Source organism: Python bivittatus, unplaced genomic scaffold (genome assembly GCF_059951505.1).
Source record: "Python bivittatus isolate LINGU-HERP-01145 unplaced genomic scaffold, Pbiv_v1 ctg000570_np1212, whole genome shotgun sequence".
Classification (NCBI taxonomy): Eukaryota; Metazoa; Chordata; class Lepidosauria; order Squamata; family Pythonidae; genus Python; species Python bivittatus.
The window spans coordinates 7,681,057-7,699,686 of NW_028277097.1; the positions used below are offsets into that span (position 1 = coordinate 7,681,057).

The following is an 18,630-nucleotide window of genomic DNA, read 5'->3' on the forward strand; positions in this document are numbered from 1 at the left end:
CAACAGTTAAGCAAGGTTGGCTCACAGATTTACTGACTGGAACATTCCAACCCAGAATTTTGTTAGGAAAAAAAGCAGTCCAGTTCAGGTAAATACGAACCTTCTCCTGAATGTTACTGCAGGTTGTGGCTTTGCACTCATATACAGACATCATCTATAAGAAAGCCAAACCTTTGATTTGATGGCCGCTGTTGCATTGGTATGATCAGGTCTGAACTGTGGCCCTGCATTCCTATAACAGTTGCCATATCAGGAGACCAGCCAAAATCCCTGAATATTCTCTGTCTAAACCAGGCCAACCCTCTCTAGCTGAATAGGACTAACACTTTTCAAAATTATTTGTTGAATTAAAATCTTCAACTCTGATTAATTCATCTTAAATCTGCTTTTGGTTTCACACAGGTAATGGGTGTTGCACTTGCATTAGTCACTCAAAATACATCTGCTGGGGTTTTTTCTCTCCACAAAATAAGGATGGCCGAGCATCCCCTCAGAAGGCAAACTAGTGTGTTGCTTCCTACAACTCCTTCTACCTCTTTGGAATTTCATCCACCAGAATATTTATTCTTTTTTTCCCCCCTGGATTTGTGGACATGCCTCCAAACAGAGCACCATGCTACAACCACCCATTCATTTTATTTATCTATTGATTGATAGGGATGTAGAAATACCTGACTCCCAATGATTCTGGGCCTCTAGAAAAACCTATGGGTCCTATGTAGGCTCAGAGGTATGACTGTACATAAAGATGATCTTGGAGGTTGGGACTCTGCTCTGCGCCTTGCCCCCTTTCCTTTATTTTTTTTAAATTAGAAGTATATTTAAAAAGTAGAGAAACGTTAAAGTTTGAGAAATTGTCAAGCATCTAGAGCATTAACTGCAAGAACATTGGTGCCCATGAACACTTGCTTACCCTTGCATTACAGGAATATGTTTTCTACCTAACATTTCCAGGGACATTTGTCTAGAAATTACACCCCCAGTAGGCATATACTATACAGTTAAGGGCATTCACTCTGACAGTCCCATTCAAAAGTCTGGGACAAGAAAGAGAACAGCCACTTAAAAGTCTTCCGCAGAGATAACAAATATTACAGTATGAAGAAATATACTGCCACCTACTGGAGCATAGTTGCATTGCATTTTAGTTGTTGAAAAATTGAACTGACTCAACAGAGCCTCTGATTTAAAAAGAATCTATCAGCTCCTCCGAGTCCAAAGGGACAGCCCCCTTTTCCCTTTACTTTTGTAAAGAATTCTTTGGTGGTCTCTGAGGTGTGACTAAGAAAGGATTTGTTCTAGCTGTCAAATTACAAGAGACCCAAAGGGTAGTGAAGGATTAGAAGCTGCATTTGCAGCAGAGGCAGTTAACACAAAGGAGGATAAAGTTACAAGGCTATAAATCCCCCTGTTTAAGGGCTTGAGCTGCATCCCACTGAATAAGATAGGATGAAGCGTTTCCCTCCCTTTATTGGCAGCACAGAACTTTTAAATTCTAGCTCAGGAAGTTTCCAAGTATCTTGAACTCTGAAATTCTGAAAAGGTATAATGGTTTAGATACTATAACAATATAACCATGGGAATTTGTAATTAAATAAATCTGGCTTATCTGAAAGTAAAGAAAGATCAGCAGAAGTTAAACAAATAGGGGTTGATATACAGTCAGGTCCAGAAATATTGGGACATCGACACAATTCTAACATCTTTGGCTCTGTACACCACCACAATGGATTTGGAATGAAACAAACACAATGTGCGTTAACTGCAGACTGTCAGCTTTAATTTGAGGGTATGTACATCCAACTCAGGTGAACGGTGTAGGAATTACAACAGTTTGCATATGTGCCTCCCACTTGTTAAGGGACCAAAAGTAATGGGACAGAATAATAATCATACATCAAACTTTCCCTTTTTAATACTTGGTTGCAAATCCATTGCAGTCAATCACAGCCTGAAGTCTGGAACGCATAGACATCACCAGACGCTGGGTTTCATCCCTGGTGATGCTCTGCCAGGCCTCTACTGCAACTGTCTTCAGTTCCTGCTTGTTCTTGGGGCATTTTCCCTTCAGTTTTGTCTTCAGCAAGTGAAATGCATGCTCAATGGGATTCAGGTCAGGTGATTGACTTGGCCATTGCATAACATTCCACTTCTGTCCCTTCAAAAACTCTTTAGTTGCTTTTGCAGTATGCTTTGGGTCATTGTCCATTTGTACTGTGAAGCGCCGTCCAATGAGTTCTGCAGCATTTGGCTGAATGTGAGCAGATAATATTGCCCAAAACACTGCAGAATTCATCCTGCTGCTTTTGTCAGCAGTCACATCATCAATAAATACAAGAGAACCAGTTCCATTGGCAGCCATACATGCCCACGCCATGACACTACCATCACCATACTTCACTGATGAGGTGGTATGCTTAGGATCATGAGCAGTTCCTTTCCTTCTCCATACTCTTCTCTTCCCATCACTCTGGTACAAGTTGATCTTGGTCTCATCTGTCCATAGGATGTTGTTCTAGAACTGTGAAGGCTTTTTTAGATGTCGTTTGGCAAACTCTAATCTGGCCTTCCTGTTTTTGAGGCTCACCAATGGTTTACATCTTGTGGTGAACCCTCTGTATTCACTCTGGTGAAGTCTTCTTTTGATTGTTGACTTTGACACACATATACCTACCTCCTGGAGAGTGTTCTTGATCTGGCCAACTGTTGTGAAGGGTGTTTTCTTCACCAGGGAACAAATTCTTCGGTCATCCACCACAGTTGTTTTCCGTTGTCTCCCAGGTCTTTTGGTGTTGCTGAGCTCACCGGTGCGTTCCTTCTTTTTGAGAATGTTCCAAACAGTTGTTTTGGCCACGCCTAATGTTCTTGCTATCTCTCTGATGGGTTTGTTTTGTTTCTTCAGCCTAATGATGGCTTGCTTCACTGATAGTGACAGCTCTTTGGATCTCATCTTGAGAGTTGACAGCAACAGATTCCAAATGCACATAGCACACTTGAAATGAACTCTGGGCCTTTTATCTGCACATTGTAATTGGGGTATTGAGGGGATATCACACACCTGGCCATGGAACAGCTGAGAAGCCAATTGTCCCATTACTTTTGGTCCCTTAACAAGTGGGAGGTACATATGCAAACTGTTGTAATTCCTACACCGTTCACCTGAGTTGGATGTACATACCCTCAAATTAAAGCTGACAGTCTGCAGTTAATGCACATTGTGTTTGTTTCATTCCAAATCCGTTGTGGTGGTGTATAGAGCCAAAGATGTTAGAATTGTGTCGATGTCCCAATATTTCTGGACCTGACTGTACAACAGTAGTTATGGTGGGTGCAAAATTCGGAAAAGAAACAACATTCTGGGTGGCATTCTAGCCCCGTGATAAATTTGGGGATGCACAATACAAACTCAGCAGCAATAAAAAACAGGGATCTTTTAGATTCTGGATTTGTTTTTGAGAATTGTCAATTGCAATCTCCTGAACAAGCTAACAAATCAAATCTATCTGTGCAAAATCAAGCATAGATAGAAGAAATTACTTGATTACCTTGTTACAGTTCTAACCCATATCTGCCTCTGTTGCTGCAGAAGATGGTGGACCAGGCATTCAGCTTGGTAAAAATCAAAGTAATGAATTCTCATAAGATTTATTTGCAAAGATAAAGTTTCTCAAGGTAACTCTGGTAGATAGTCAGGAACATATTTCCCTTTTCTTAATGCCCAAATGCCATTGGTCAAAAAGGCAATGGATTGCATTGATTTATTAACTTATCTCATGATGCAATAGCTTTAAGAGGAATTAATCTGTGAAACTTACGTCTATCACTAGTTATTAACCCCTTCTATGCCTCTTCTGTGGTTCTTTGTCTTTTGTAACACAAAGCATATGTATATGATTAAACAGCAAAAAAAGAATAGCATGACTGATATTTTATGTAAGATTTTGGAAGTAATGTTATTCTCAGAATGAGTATATATACATGGAATTGCAATGATTACAGCACTATATTACCTTTCTGGCAGTTTTGCCCTTCAAAACCCAAAGGGCAATCACATTCATACCCATCTTTCTTGGGCACGCAGGAACCCCCGTTGTCACAGGGGGCGCTCACACAGGGATGGACCGCATTCCCTAAGTTGATCCCAGCTGTGAAATCCTGCTTCATGTCTATCGTCCGGTCATTCAGAACTATCTTTGTTTAAGAGATAAGAAAGAAGCTTCAAAAGTTTTCTATTTTAAGTTCCTGTTTTATTACTTTATTTATTACTCATTAAGTTAATCTTAAAGAGGCTTTTTTTTTTTTTTTTTTTGGTCAACCAAAACTAGAAGAGGAAAAGAGTATTTGGAGAGGTCAGTCTAACATCTGTTTACTTTCATCAATATGTTGCCTGACAACAGTCTTCCAAAGGATTCCACTGTTTATCCTCAAGGGTTTGGAGACAAGGATGTAACATGGATGAGTTCTTTTGAGCTAAGTAACCAAAAAACCTTACTTAATTCCAATGTTTTAAAAACAAAAACATGGAGTCAGCTTTATATATTTGATCCCTGAGCTGCAGAAGAATTTAAGCAGGTCAGAGGTTTGCAAGAGTTCTTGCAGGCTAAACCGGAGATGTAAAAGAACCTGTGGAAGCTGATTTCAAAACAGAATCTTCCTGACCCAAAATTTATTTAATTCCTCATTTCAAGGGAAGGGTGCATTTAAAAGGGAGTATTGCAGCCGCCTATACAGTTTGCCTCTTCCAGCCTTTATAGTTGGTCAGACTATCATTGTTAAATGAATTGGCCTTTGGTACCCTGAAAGAATGAATTAAGAATCTTCAGGCTGCAATCATATGTTCCTAAAAGGTGTCCCAAAGGCTGCAGGATTGTTTGGCTGTTCCCTCAACCACTAAAGAAGCTTCTATGGTGGTTCTTTTCTGACATCAAGAAGTCATGGACCCTGTCACCCCCAAACTGGTGACTGATCTATGCTAGCCCTGGAGCAGGACCTAATCAATTTCCTCCCTCTAGCTTCAGGACTGTGTAAAAGAAAACCAAATGATTCAGAGGGTTGGGGGAGAGTTAAAAAAAGTAATGCCCCTCCTTCCTCTCTTCTCGGCTGTATGCCTGAGTCAGTAGGCTTTGGATTTATCAGAAGCTCTGGCTGCAGACTGAGCTATAGCAAAAATGAATTAAAAATGGAAGATGCTCAGAGCACGGCCAGACACCTCCTACATTCTTTTCACCCTTAAAATGAGTACATCTTGGGCATGCCGAGTTCTGAATTCCATGCAATTCCATGTAAAAAGTCCATCCAGATTTCTGCTTACTAATTATGAGATCTGGATCTCATAAGAGACCTCTAAAAAGCAATAGAATCTAACAGGCCTGGATCTAATTCTAACCCTAAAATTGTAAATGGCCAAGAGCAAATACATTGTTTTGAAATGCAGGTACCTTCTGAATGCTTCCAGAGAATGGTTTCAGAACACCGGAGTTCTTTTTCACATCATCGTAACTTGGTACTCCACCTATGAAGATCTCAGGATTACATTTAATCTGTGTGAAAGCTCCCTGCCAATAAATAAATAAATGAACAAACGTAAAAATAAATGCAGGAGAAGTAATCCAAGCGGCATTTTATACCTCTAACTATACAGTAGATAGTGGTTGCTTCTAGAATACTGAAGTACTAAAAACACAAAATGAAAATGTGACACTGAAGGCACATGTCTGGCTTTCCCTGACACAAAATAATAAATGTTTACCATGTATGATTGCTCACAAGCATAGAAAGCTGGCTTATCCTACATCAGACTGGTCCATTCAGCTCTATGAGTTCTGTATTCTATATACGAGTACACTTGAACAAAACAACATTGGAGCCCTTTTTTGCACACTAAGCACTCATTTCACTTTTTAACACTCCTGAAACACTCTCCCAAAGCCAGCCTGGGCCCCACCCACTTTTTGAATGTGGCCCTCAACGTGCCATGCAAAGCAAGGTGAAGCCCTCATGGCCACAACGTTGCACATTCCTGGTTTATATTAACTGGCAGGAACCTTCTGTGTACAGAACAGATGATCTCCCACTGGCTGCAATCAGTTTATCTTCCAGGTTTTGGAGAATTGGAATCAAGCTTGCTCCTAGTTTGCTATCAAATTATGGTTTCACCAAACCAAGAAATGATTCATTAAATCATATGCATAAGGGAAGGTGAAGCTAGAGGAACATGTTATGTCATGCAGCAGGATGAAGCGAGCTCATCCAAATGACACCATAAGGGAGGCAGATGAAATCAGAAATGGGGATTTGAATGGTACAACCCACCCTTTTATACTGTCTGTCTCAGTGGATAAGGGAAGAGATATGATGTCCATTTCATACAGCAAAATGTTTGGGGTTGACACCAGAAGTGCTTTGGTAAGGGCTTCATTCTGATTCACCAGACGAGTTCTCAACATCTTTTGGATGCAGATTTTAGTACAAAAAGTCTGAACTGCGGTATGTATGGGCATGTGCTGATTAATACAGATAAAACTGTATCTTGAGTCTTCAACAGAATATGACAAAAAAGTATTTTTTAAAAAAATTAAAAAGTTTTTAAAAAGTTTTTTTTAAAAAAAAATAAGGGGGTTTCTGGGGAAGAAATGGCGGACTGAGGACGGCTCTGTGAAATGAATGAAGAGCTGGTGAGTAGACCAGCTCTTCGATAATTCCTCTCCAGACAAGGAGAGGATTTGAGATCACCCACAAGTGCTCCAGACAGCTACTCCTTGCAAGGAGACTGCAAGACAGTGGTCTCTGGTGGTTTAGAGCTCTGGGACATGAGGGAATAACCACCTTTATTTTTAATTTATTTTTAGTATTTTTATCCCACCTTTATTATTTTTATAAATAACTCAAGGCGGTGACATACCTAATACTCCTTCCTCCTCCTATTTTCCCCACAATAATAACCCTGTGAGGTGAGTTGGGCTGAAAGAGAGTGACTGGCCCAAAGTCACCCAGCCGGCTTTTATGCCTAAGGCGGCACACTAGAACTCACAGTCTCCTGCTTTCTAGCCTGGCGCCTTCACCACTAGACCAAACTGGTTCAAACTGCAGTCGGTGCCTTTGAAAGGATACTAAGTTTGCATACTTCCTTTTCTAATCACTTTTAGAAATTGCTTATTAACTGCTCTTCAGCTATTAGGAACCTTTGGACTGACAAGTTTTACAGCACTGGGTGAGTTTCCTTTCATCCTTAGTGAAAGACGTTTTAACTACAAGTTTAGGAACTTAAAAATTTTGGGGGAGGGGAATAAACAGCAAAAGTGTGATTAAAACTTTGATTTTAGCAAGTTACAAATGGACTAAAAGTCCAGATAAATTTGAAATAAGATTTTGGAATTAATTATAAAAAATCCCTTCTATGGAAAAATGCTTTTGAACTTTTTCAAAAAAATAACTTAAGATTTTAAAAATTGGACACAGGAAGGAACTAAGGATTTCAATTAAAGGAGAAGAACACTTAAACTTGACTTACAATTTACAGAATGAGGCAAAATATTTTAACATTGGATATACTGAAGAATATTTTTGAACAATGGATCCAGAAGTTAATTTTAAAAGTGTCTGCCTCTATAGATAGACTGTCTCTAAAAGATGTTATGGAAGAGGGGCAAATTCAACCTGACAAGATCGAGACTGAATGGGAAGTGGATTTCTGCAAGAATGACATAGAAAAAGATTTTACACTGGACATACAAAAGAAACGGGTTGATATCTTAATAATTAAAAGGGATTTAATTAACAGACAACAAACCAAGAAGTTACCTGGATAATTTTCCTATATTGGATTTCCTATATTGGATTTACAAAAGAGACTTGTTAAAGTTTTGAAGAATTTTGTGAGAAGGAACAAAGAAAAAATGAAAAGGAATCAAGTTCTAGGACATTATTTGAATGGAGTAAAGATTATTAGAAGTAAAAGGAATATAAAGTTGGTTTATTTGATCAAAGTTAAAATAGACATGTTGTTATCCCTGGTAAACCTTAATGGACTTCGCTGGTATCAGGACTGAAACAACAATGCTTTATGGATTTGTTTATAGATAAGAGATGGAATATAGGAAGAAGAGATCATTTGTTATATTTTAAGAGAAGGTGATAAGTTACTAAAATTGTTTATACTTATTGTGATGAAGGTGGGAAGTCACTTCTTTATATATTTCTTTTCTTTGTCTTTACTATATTCTTATTTTTTCTTTCTCTTCTGTTTCTCTTTCTATTTTTCCCTTTTTTTTCTTTTTTGCACTTCCTACTCTTTATTTTATTCTTATATTTTCTCAGTTTGTATTAGTTTTTATTGTTGTAATTATAATCTTTAATAAAATTACTACTAAAATAATTTTAAAGTATTTTTAAAAAGTCACTGGCCCTATTTTGCCACAGCAGAGTATTTCATTAAAAATCTATTGAAGTACTTCTTTTATTTTTGGATACCAAATTAGAAAACATACAGAGCAAACAGTCTAAATCCGAAAAATCCAAACTTCAAAATTAAATAAGTCTCTGTACTTGTGAATATATAAATAAGATCTTTTCTTACCTCCGCCATTCCTTCTACTGGGGTTTGCTGATCAATCTGCAAAATGCCATTTTTTGCTGTGCGTGACACTTTGAGCTCATGCCACTGGTTCAAACTGATGGGGTCTTCACTCCTATTTCAAAGAGAAAATGAAACAATGATGTTTTAAATCCAATGAATGGAATGGTAGTCAAAGTGAAAGATCAATTTTCCAAGACTAATCAGGTAGAAGAAGTTACTTGCATAAGGTGATTCCATATGAGGCCTTTGTATCTCAAGTTCAAGAAAAACAACAATTTAGAAAAGACTGCTGTTGAGAACTTGGAGCACTGTGATCATTAAGAAGGAAAGGATTTCCCCAACCTGGTATCTTTCAGGTCTGTTGGAGTGAATTCCATTGGTCTCCAGCTAGCTTGGCCATAAAGAATGTCAGCTGAAGCATATCTGAAGGATACCAGGTTAGAGAAGCCTAAACAACAATACTGTAATAGTCAGTTTAATTATTTTATGTTTATAAATGTAAAGTCAGTTTATGACTTAAAAGAAGGCATATGCATGCTTTATGCAAAATTCCACAAAGATCGTTCTAGTGTGGCAAAAAGCACAGTATGGCACATCTAGTCAAATGGTGCATAATGCTCTCGCATAAACTTTCCATCATTCTCCTGGTGCTCTCTACATGCATTCTGTCCAAGCCTAATTATTCAGATCAAGAAAAGGCCTTTCTAGAATTCATTCAGAATATACTGCTACCTACACTTCATGAAAGTGATTTTACAAGGACTTGACTAGGTCTCGATCAATGCATTGGAGACCAAAAATATGCATTGCTACACAATGACTTTGTGCCATTTGTCAATTTCATGGTTACGATGCCCACAGTGCCACTATTTGGTGAGGCCAAGGCTTCATATGCAAAGCAAACGAGAGATGTTAATATCTTCATATGCAAAGTAAATGAGAGATGTTAATATTTAAATGGATGTTTTTAATTGTAGAATGGTTTTTAATATTGCTTATTTTATGGTTGGGTTTTTTTTATTGTACGCCCCCCAGTCACATTTTGTGAGATGGGCAGCTATATAAATATGATGAATAAATAAAAATAAATGTTTTGCTTGCAATAAAAAACTGAAATTATGGGTCAACTGTGTGCCAGAATTGGATTAGCTTGGAAGCTCCAACAGTGACAAGCTGAAATTGCTTCATTGTAGGGTACAGCACATGAGCTATTACTTAACCGTCACTGCTTCAGATTAGTTTTAGGATCTGGAGGACCGCTTGTTTTAAAACAGAAATTTCAGATGCTTAGCATGCCAGTATTTTTGCATAGGTTATATAACTATTATGATTAGTTTCTAGCCATGAGTTTTAGAGATCTAAAAGACTCTGCAATTTGTCAATCATTTTAATAATTAAGTAAAATAATTAAGTATATTATTTTAATAAAAGAAGTATAATAAACCAACAATCAATCTCCCAGTGAGCACTCAAAGTTACAGAAGAAATAGGGCAGCTGGACAGCTTGATCTGAATCATGGAATAAACATACACCATGAGGCATGGGAATGAAATTGATTTGTTTCAAATTTTAATATGAAACTGATCAAACCTGCAGTTCCCAAACTACATCAAACATCAAACTACATCAAACAAACTACATCAAACAAGCTACATCAAACAAAATACATCAGAATGCAATTATACATTCATTTTTTTTTCTTTTTTAAATCTTACAGTGCATTTCTCTAATTAAAAATGCATTAAAAATGCAAGGGGAAATTGCAAAGATTACTACTTAGGTTGGAAGAATTAATTACAAAAGATATATATTAGGGGAAAGTGATTGCGAAAAATGCATACATTAAAAAATGCATGCAAAAAAGAAGAGAATAATTTTTTATTTACACAAATGAAGGTTTGCATATGTGGACCCGAGCAACCAAAATGAAATAAACCTGTGCTTGAAAAAAATACTAATTTGATGAAAGTGAACTAAATTTGTCCATCCTTAACTAAATTATGCACCAGCTGAAGACTAAGGCAAAGAAGGTAGAAAGAGTAAAATAGCTCTGCCATGAAGGATCTCTTAAAATAGGTGGATTATGACATATTTTAAATAACTTGTTTTATTTAACTCAGTATCAGTACGTTTTGCACAGGGGGCATTCTCTAAGGATATCCAATCACCACACAATTCTAATTATGAAAAGAGGCCTTGAGAAAGGACTGTTATTCGTAATTGAAGTGTGAGGCATCCCACAGGAGGAATGTGAAAAATATGAAGGTAATCCTTATAAATTGTCACTAATCTGAGAAGAGAAAAACAGCCAATATATAATAGATAGATGTAAATTGAATTCCCACTAGACATGTTAAATTTAGTAAATTTTTATAGAAGAAGCAGAAATGTCATGTCAATTCTAACAATACACAAATTTAAATTTTAAATACCTGTCATGCTTTCCTTTTATCACTGATGAGCTCTTAACATTTCTCCAGGTATAAATACCTCTTTAAAATGCTGGGAAAACAATGTACTAAACAACTTCTTTGCTGCCTCTTTTTTAAATTATCTACTCATGCCTTTTCCCTCATTTGTATAACAATTAGGGTTTAATTACCCTGGATAAATCAATAGATAGTAGGGTAATCATCACATTGGATCAATATGTAATAAAGAAACCAAATGACCCTGACTGTTTAATAAGAAAAAATATGCACATTATATCCTGTTTATAGCACAAGTCCTAATTGCTGGACGCTTTCTGCTTTCATTAATTAGGTTGCCATTCAATGCCATTTTCCTGTGTGTGAACCCTACTGAAATCAGTGTCATTTTTTTCTTTTCTGACTAGCCATGTTTAATTCTATGGGATTAAGTGCCATGTGATAAGCATGTAGTCACAGTGAAGTCCATGGAGGTGTTCTTCCCGCATCCCATTACCTGCAACTGGCTATGATTGAATGGGGCAGCTTAAACCGAGCATAATTGAATGGCTCAGGGCCTGAGTTTCTTTGAGACCACCTGTCCCATATCACTTTTGCCCACTCAGTTTGAGAGCACAGAGCAGTGTTTCTCAACCTTGGCAACTTTAAGACACGTGGAATTCTGGGAGTTGAAGTCCACAAATCTGCTGAGGTTGAGAGAAACACTGGCACAGAGAATGTCAGCTATCAAGAGATGCCCCAAAAGTCAAAGCTAGCTCTCACTTTTCTGGCTTTCCAGAAGCCTGTAAAAACCTGACTGTTTTAGAAGGCCTTGAGACTTGCAGAGCTTCCATTGACACAAATATAATATACTTTTTACCATAATTCTATACTATATTTCTGTTATTGTATGCTACTGTTGTTCGTGCATTGGTTGGGGTTGTTGCTGCAGCACACTGCTTAGAGTAGCCTGACTGAAGAGGTTTATAAATGATAAACAAACACACTTTATTTCCAGATGTTTCAAAAGCAGAGAAAGGAATCTAATCAAAGACTTTTTAAATCACAGAAAATGATTTAGATGGCAGATCACTCCATAGGCCATTAAGGGAGCCACAAAACCCTTTATCACTTATGGAACAAATTATGGAAACCTGAACCATCATACATCAACCTTAATAACATTTGATTTTGGATTACATCAAATTACAAATTGTTCACTTTAATTACATAGTATTTTGGATGCTCCTTATGGGAGAGAATCGGATTAAGGAATACCATGGACAAATATGTTTTTTAAAATTATAATTACCTGATTATAGCAGTTCCTGAACCACAGTCAAATCTGAACTCCACATAGCTGTCCACAATGCAAATGGATAGAAAGTCTTTGCTGTCTGTATCATAACTATACAAGAGGACACCGTTTGCTGCATCTGGATGAAATGTGATCTCAAACTCCATGAAAGAAAGATAGCTCAGTGGTTCTAATGGCCAGGGGGCAACAGCAAAGGATTTCAGTGTCTCATTGAACTGAGGTATGGTGAGGGCGAAAGCTGAAAGACCCAAGCCAAGAAGCACATTAGTCCTCAAAATGGCCACCTATAACTCTGCCATTTCTTTATCTATGGTACAAAATTAACACTTCATTGCAGAAATTAGTGCTAGAAACTACATCATGTAGAATACAGTATGAATGTTTAACAAACACAGGTAGTCCTTGTTTAGTGACTACCTTGTTTAACAACTGCTCACAGTTATGACAGTGATGAAAAAGTAACTTTACAACCAATCCTTGCATTTACAAACTTCACAGGTCTGCAAAGCAAAGGAAAGCTGAAGTAAGATCATAAGCGCAGTTGCGGTTTCACTTGGCAATCCCTTCACTTAATAACTGAGTTGCCGGTCCCAATTGTTGCTAAACAAGGACTACCTGTAGCTTGACCTATTCACAGAAAGCAACTTATCAATTGTCAGGACATGGGCACTTGCAGTAAGGGGAAGTGAAATATTAAGTATGTGCATCAGAGCTTGGGATGTTGATCTGTATCAACAAGATTTCCATTATGGTATCACTGCATTTTGATATAACCTTGGTTTGCTGCAGACATCTATGCCACAGTGGTCAAATATTAAAATATCTGTGGCATTTTAACAGGAAAAATCAGTTGCAGAAATCCATGATCAACTAGTCAAATGTTTCAGAAGATGCTTTTATGGTAAAGGCAGTAAAGATATTCACTGCCTTTACCATATAATACTAGAGATAATGAAGGCAGGGTGCACAGTCGTACTTGGCTTAAACATCTGGTTAAGGGTTCTGAATGAAACAGGACTTTCCTACCTTGTGAGCACTATAATTGATATGGCTCTTGTCAATATCTAACCACAATGGGAAGAACTGGGAGCTAACACAGATGGAATGAAGTTTACATTAATTGAGAATGAACAAAGAAACTACTAGAGTACTTCACACATATTGCTAAACCATGATCTTGGGCTTTCTGACAAATCTGAAATAAATTAGAGCAGAATTTGGCCTTCCATTCTTCCCAACACCCACCTTCTGCTTCTTCAGGGCCAGGAGAAGATTCTGGAAGAAAATAGTTTGACTTTTAAAGAATGTGGGTCTATGATTTAGAACAAATGAAGAACCTAATTTTAAACACACTATTGAACCTGTAATTTGAAGTTGCCTTCTCTAACAACATTTGCTTTAAACCAAGATCTTTGTTTCAAATCACACTGTTCAGACAATGAAAGTGAACACCAACAATTTGTTTCTCCTAGCTATGGAGAAGGAGAGAGAAAAGAGCATGCACAAGCATAATGTTTTGTCTGTTTCATCTAAGTTACCAAACACCACAGTTTAGTCTTACATGAAAATCAGCTTTCTGTCCATATTCTATCAAACTGTCAAGAAAGAAGCAGCTCCAAAAGCAAAAATAATGTTTGGATCATTCTAAATCATTAGCATACTACAAGGATGGTACAATCATCAATCCAAGCTCTAGCTTTGAACCAGTGTCCAATTCAGCAATGTGATATAGTTTGTGGAAGGTACAGGAGCACTCATATGCAACTGATGTTCTACGAGTACAAATTAAAATAGGTGTTTTCCTGAATCAGGTGCCCTGCAGAAACTTTGGAGTACAACTCCCTATTCCTAGCCGACACAGACATCTTCTCACCTTCTTTGCAGTGGCGACCTTTAAATCCAAGTGGGCAAAGGCAGATGTATCGATCTGCTTTGCTTGCCATGCAGGTACCGCCATTAATGCAGGAAGCCTCATCACAAATCCCACTGCTACATTCACCTAAAGCAGGGAAAAAACATAAAGCACTGACTAATTAGATTAGATAGATGCCACTTCCTGTTAGGTAGAGTGCAGCTATAACCACCAGTGTTAGAAAGATTTAAAGAATGCAATGTCCTTATCTTGTTCTCCAAAGAAATCCAGCCAAAAGTTATAAAACATAACTGGTCATTTATTGAGAATATCAAAAACTACATAAAATACAAGTTTCATGCAAAACATAGAAAAAATCACTTCTTTTCATATATGTGGCATCCAAGACTTATCCAATACACAAGTTTAACAAAGTCTCTAGCCAAAACACTCTCAGAGAAGAAGTACACTACTTAGTTATTAGTTACTACTACATAACCTATAAAACTGATTACATGATGGCTAAAATCCTACTAAGCAGTGAGGCATATAATCACCCACAATTTATTGACACTATGCACCTCCCCTTAGGTAATCAGCATACAGACGCCAATAGATGGCAGTAAATAGCAGTATACATGCAAACCAGAAAAATAAATGCAGATGGCATGCCTTTGTAGTCAAAACAATTGTTTGCAGATAAGCGAGTTGCTTTTCTTCCCATGGGAATATCCTAACACTTCCTGGAGTCTACTTCGTGGTTGACTGTATGAACAAGTGTGCTCTATCTCAATAGTTTGATAGAGCTTCTTGCTTTCTATTATAACTTCTTGTTTCCTATACAAACATCAGAGTGGCCATATAAATGTGACATCTTCTGGGTAACATATAAAGCTAAGTAACCAATTAAAAGACTGAATTCCAGGCTACAAGAGGTTTCACAAAATGATAGCAATGAAGCAATAATTGCAACAATTTTCTAGAAGTGACCACTTGCCAGAATTTATCCTCTTCATTAGCTTCTTTCTTGTCTGATGGACAGGCTACTCCAGTCTCCAGATTAAGTGCCATTTTTAAATTTAGCCTCAGTTACCTTGTTTTTTCTGCATTTGACAGAACCTATACTAAGAGGTGTGTTAAGCAGCAGGATCTCAATTTATTAACTACGACATAACTTGTTAAAAATTCTATCTGCATGGCAGATAATCCATACTGACAAACTACAGTATGGCTACCGGTAACTTCTGGATACAATTCAAGGTGCTGTTGTAACCTACAAAGCTCTTCATGAAACAGGGCCAGGACTCTGAATGACCTCCTATCTCCAATTATCTCTGCACACCTCAAAAGATCAGACAGGATTAGCATGGTTTTATTTATTGAACAAATTTACATGGCCTTCCATCTAACTAATAGAACTTTGGGTGGTGAACAAAGATTAAAAAATTAAGACAACTGTCCAAATAAATTAAAAGAAAAACTGAGTCAAGTCCCCTATAAAAATATCCAACATATTGTCCATAACAATGCTCTATTAACATCCTGGCCCCAGTGCCTGGGGCCGGGGGTGGGGGGAGCCAGGTCTTTATCACCTTCCAGAAGGCGAACAGGGTCAAGGCCATCCGTATCTCTAGCATGCATTGTTCTGTAGTGCTGGTGTCATGAGAGAGAAGATAATGCTTCCTAAGACCCATTAGGTGATACTGCTTCACTTAGGGGACCCAAAACATGCCCACTCTGCCAGATCCAGCGGGACAAGCAGAAACCATTGGGGATAGATGGTCCTACAAGTAACAGTCCACCCACCCTGTGGAACAGCATTCCCTGCCCCCACCCCAAGATGGTCCTGACTCTGCTGGCCTTTAGAAAGCCCTGAAGATCTGGCTTTTCCCTCTACCATTGGGCCAGGGTGTTGCATAAGCATCAGTATGTGTTAATCTATGTGAAATATGTTTTGACCCCTACAATATAGGTGCTTGTATGTGTTCCTTTGTGTCATTTTTGTTCTTTTATTATTTCTATTTCTGTGGTTGTTTTCATGCTGGTAGTTCCCCAGAATTGCCGCAAGCAGGCAGCCTTACAAATTGAGTAAATTAACTAAATGCACAGAACATCTACAACCAGCATCATCATTATCTTGCCATCTAATGGGAAAGTGGCTGAGATAACAGCAACTGTCAAGGCTGGCAGATTTGACTCTCTCCCAGATACTTCTGAAGAACATTTAAATGACACCACTTTAGACTTTTAAAGAGTTAGTGTAATACAGGATAATGTGGCTTAATGTATAAACTCAAGAGTCTATGTCTAGCATAGCAACCTAATCTTTTAATATACTTGGAGGAAGAAGTCTGAGTCCACGAAATGGGTTGTAGAAAAAATTCACACAGGCATTTCATGTCCAGTTTACATCCTCTACATCCATTGCCAATAAACTGGACTATTAGATTTCCAGGGCCCTGCAAAACATTCAGCAGGACATTCCTTTGGAAGGCCTATGGATCTGCTTAGAAGAGCGTCCTGGACTCTTCTGTGCGTGCACACATGGACACTTCACTGTGCAGTTCCCTGCTGAAGTGTTGGTGTAAGTACATGCACAGTCAACTGGGATCAGCTGCATGTTTTAGAAGCTACTTTAATGCACTGTTTCACTCACATTAACAGGCTTTCCAAAGCATCTCTTTGGAATGTGTTGCATTTAATACATTGATCTCACAATTATGAGAGACAATTTGGTGTAGTGGTTAAGACACCAGGCTAGAAACTAGCTGACTGAGTTCTAGTCCCACCTTAGGCACAAAGCCAGCTGTGTGACCTTGGGCCAGTCACTCTCTCTTGGCCCTAGGAAGAAGGCAATGGCAAACCACTTCCAAAAACGTTACCAAGAAAACTGCAGGGACTAGTCCAGGCAGTTGCCAGGAGTCAATATAGAAGTCAAGAAGACATATACACAATCACAGTACAATTAGTTTATCATATGGGCATTGCAGAATACATTACTTTTTCCTTAACCAGATTTAGCATAGCAAATGACGGAGTAAAATTAGTATTTATCCCTAATACCTGGTTGTGGTGGATTGCAGTAGAGAGCAAGGTTCTCAGGAAAGAGGGAGCGCGTTCCAGGAAGGGCAGAGAGACAGTCTGGAGCAGGCGTGTGGGAAAGTGTAAGAGGTTTAGCATAGCCACTCCCTAGAATCTCCCAGGGTATATCCACTATTTGCAGTAGTACAGATTTAGTCTGGCAAGATTCTGTGTATTTGGTGTGAGCAATTAAAGGACTGAATTTGGATGAACTGTTTCCTTGTTGTTCTTGGATTGGGCCTGACAGTAGTTTTCTAAATGTGTGCCCCCAACAAAGTGATGTACCCAAATAACCAGCAGCAGTATCTTTCCCGTCTATTCCTAAACAATGTTTGATAACTATTTTTAATGAAATAAAAGCCGTCAAGGGGTTGAATCATAGATTTCCCAGGTTATTCATAGTCCCTCCAAAGGCCTATGAATTTGTTCTTTTGAAATATTTGTATAAACTGATCTGCTTCCTGAAACAATAAATAGATCAGAAATTTTATGATGTAGGTATTGGCTCAGAAATCACATAGCAAAAAGTGTATGAAATATATACACATGTAGAACTCTTTAATAGTCCCTCCTCTAAAATATGCATTTTCTGCACATTTTAAATTTTAAAAAAGCCCACAATTTAATGAAGAATTGGGACAGAACAGGTTGATAAATGAGCACAGGCAGAACTAGCATGAATCCGAACCATATTGATCACAGTAATTTATTTTTGCCAATCACTGTGAAATTCTCTCTCCACTGAAATGGGCTGGACCTCGCCCTTGATGGCCAATTTCAAGAGAAGCCTATAAAGCTATTCTGAGGTGCAATCATCTCTTTAATCTTAGCATTTTATTTCTACGATGGATGTTGGAGAACTTTAATGTATGCTTCTTTATTATCCTTGTTTTATTATTTTACCTGATGTCATTAATTTTCAATGATTAAGTTTATTGTTGTATGCTAAACCATCAAGGTTGGTGTGCCAGGAACATGAGAATATGTTTGTTAATCAATCAATCAATCAATCAATCAATCAAAACCCTGACAACAGATTACCTCCTTTGTGATGAGAAGAGAGGAGGACTACTTTCCTACCATGGCATCTAGACAAACTGGGACTCCATTTTTCTGATTACCTTAGGAATTGCCTGTGCCCACACTTAACAGCAATAATCAAGTTCATGCTCTCCCACATGTGATTTCCAAATCAGACCTAAACCTAAATTTGGGTTGAATTTCTTGGAGGAGCAATTGTCTAGCAAAGACACACACACACACACAAAGGAATTCGATACAGGTACTTAATTAACTCAGTTAATTATGGCAACTGGAACCAGCAACTCCATCACTAGGCAACATGGTCATAAAGTGCGATGTCACATGACTGTGCCGACTAATGACACCAGTTCC

At 38.0% G+C, this 18,630-nt stretch overlaps 1 protein-coding gene across 4 annotated transcripts in view; it reads right to left on the reverse strand.

Annotated features, from left to right (window-relative positions):
• The window catches only part of EGFLAM (EGF like, fibronectin type III and laminin G domains), a 115,428-nt gene that overhangs the window by 19,243 nt on the left and 77,555 nt on the right, over nucleotides 1-18,630 (reverse strand). For 2 of the 4 annotated variants that reach the window (XM_088152844.1, XM_025167757.2), the window contains exons 14-19: nucleotides 14,176-14,301; nucleotides 13,548-13,577; nucleotides 12,297-12,540; nucleotides 8,576-8,687; nucleotides 5,439-5,555; nucleotides 4,011-4,191 (exon numbers count right to left, since the gene is read on the reverse strand). In XM_088152844.1, the coding sequence (XP_088008970.1) occupies nucleotides 4,011-4,191; nucleotides 5,439-5,555; nucleotides 8,576-8,687; nucleotides 12,297-12,540; nucleotides 13,548-13,577; nucleotides 14,176-14,301 (810 nt within the window). The remainder of the gene's footprint in view (nucleotides 1-4,010; nucleotides 4,192-5,438; nucleotides 5,556-8,575; nucleotides 8,688-12,296; nucleotides 12,541-13,547; nucleotides 13,578-14,175; nucleotides 14,302-18,630) is intronic. The other 2 variants (XM_088152845.1, XM_088152847.1) reach the window with 1 other exon arrangement.